The 1,821-nt window shown below is 46.1% G+C and overlaps 1 protein-coding gene across 1 annotated transcript; it reads right to left on the bottom strand.

Annotated features, from left to right (window-relative positions):
• Nucleotides 1-528: 528 nt before the first annotated feature.
• LOC149070473 (speckle-type POZ protein-like) lies at nucleotides 529-1,572 on the bottom strand. Its single transcript, XM_089248872.1, has one exon. It carries the CDS (start codon nucleotides 1,570-1,572, stop codon nucleotides 529-531), a length of 1,044 nt encoding a protein of 347 aa, XP_089104998.1.
• Between the last annotated feature and the right edge of the window lie 249 nt (nucleotides 1,573-1,821).

The raw sequence follows: 1,821 nt of genomic DNA, 5'->3' as shown, positions 1-1,821 counted from the left end.
ATGGTAAAGCCCTGTCAGCTTTCCCTATCGCAAAAGTTTTCTTTAGGGCTGCAGCACATGAAGCTTTGCACCCGGGTCGAAGCTAAGCTCAAGCCACCCATGGGAAAACATACACAAGGTATAAATAAATGCTCCTTCCAGGGCCGCAACTAGAAGGAGGGAGCAGGTGGGTCTCGTACCCTGGGCGCTGGACCCGAGGGGACGCAAATTTCATTCTGAAAGCTCTCCTTCAACATAACAAAGGGCGTCAAAATGCGCGCTTGCCCCGGATGACCAAGCATCTAGTTGCAGCCCTGACCCCCCGTACGGTGAATCGCATTCTAAGTAACTAATACACAAGGTATAATAACGGCCAACGAAAAATGAGCCAAAATTATCATTCTCTTATGAATATTCTGTATACAGGTGATTCAGTATATATATTCTGAGATCATTCCCCCTTTTAGAGGCGTGAAATGATATTTATTGAAGCATTATTGAAGGGAACGTTTCTATTTAAGATCAACACGAATGATTTCCGTAGAAGAGTCATGGTAATCGATGAGGTGGCACCCTTCTGAGAATGTCGGACAATATCCTCGGTCGTTGTTCCAGTAATTCCTGATACTTCTCGAAATCGAAAGCCGACTTGTTGCGGCAGAAGTATTCAATAGCTTTGCTCCTCAGCTTCGGAGCGTTGTGCAGGTCAGCGTTGTGCAGAACCTTCGCCACGTTATGTTCGTTGAGGTTGGCGATCAGGAAATTCGAGCAATACAGCTTCATGTCTTCCATCTTGTACTTTTCGGAGATCTGCAGCAGTTCCATAGCCATATCGTTGGTGAGCTGACTTATATGACCAGTGTATATGTATTGTAGGAAGGACTTCCCGAGTTCCAGTCGCACATCCGTCATCTTTAAACACCCGTTCTTGTTCTCGGCGGTGTCGTGACTGAACATGTCCTCGAAAATCGATGAGCGGGATGCCAGCATGACTTTGTGTGCAGGAACTTCAGCACCGCCGAATATTATTTTCAGATCGCTGCATTTATGGGTGTCGAGCAAACGCGAAAAGTCACGGGCAATCGTGGCAGACGGATTCATCTCCGGGTATTCCTCGTGGAAATCAGTTTTTACAATCAACGTCACGGCGAAAGAGATTTCAATGGCAACTGTCAACACGTCGTCCGGCAGTTGTTCCAGCAAGGAGTTTCTGGGACACATCTTCGCCAATCCATAACGTGTTCCGGCGACCGGGACGAACCAGCCCTCGTCGTGACTGGAGATGGTCGAGTTCTCGCTATTCCGTAGGTACATCGAGAACTTCATGTTGATACCGTTTTGCGGAAGGTTCGGACACGTCATGTAACAGGACACGTAATTCTGGTCTGCATCGCGTTCGCCTACGGGGATGATGATCAAACACCAGTTCATGCTCAAGTTGAAGTCCCTTTCCTTGTGCGGGAAAGTACGGCTTGTAAACGGACGTCCGGGTGTCGAGTCGATGAGGCTGAAGTCTCTGAGTTTCCAGCGGAAAGCATAGTTGCCGTAATAACTACCGTGACCATGTAAGTCCCCTGATTCGTAAAACGCCATTTCCCGTTGAAAATTAAGCTGCTTAATTGAAGAACGAATTACAAAGTTAGGCTAAGCTATACAGCACAAACATCCTTTACAACGGGATTTTTCTCTTCAACCAACGACTTACGAACTCAAATCATTTCTCACACATCACGAGCTCCTTATCAGTTTACTTTTTTCCTCAATGACCTGATCAAGGCCGTCTTTAAAATGATAATAAATAATCGGGTCAGAGAGTATGATTTAAATTTATCAGTCAAAACA

This window comes from Pholcus phalangioides, unplaced genomic scaffold (assembly GCF_987345545.1).
Source record: "Pholcus phalangioides strain wild (caught in Gottingen) unplaced genomic scaffold, Ppha-v1.0 ptg000021l_1, whole genome shotgun sequence".
In the NCBI taxonomy this organism is placed as follows: Eukaryota; Metazoa; Arthropoda; class Arachnida; order Araneae; family Pholcidae; genus Pholcus; species Pholcus phalangioides.
This window is presented reverse-complemented; position numbering and strand designations above follow the sequence as displayed.

What these genes read in the sequence shown, in the direction of transcription:
- LOC149070473 (XM_089248872.1), bottom strand. Translation starts at nt 1,572, where the DNA reads ATGGCGTTTTACGAATCAGGGGACTTACATGGTCACGGTAGTTATTAC.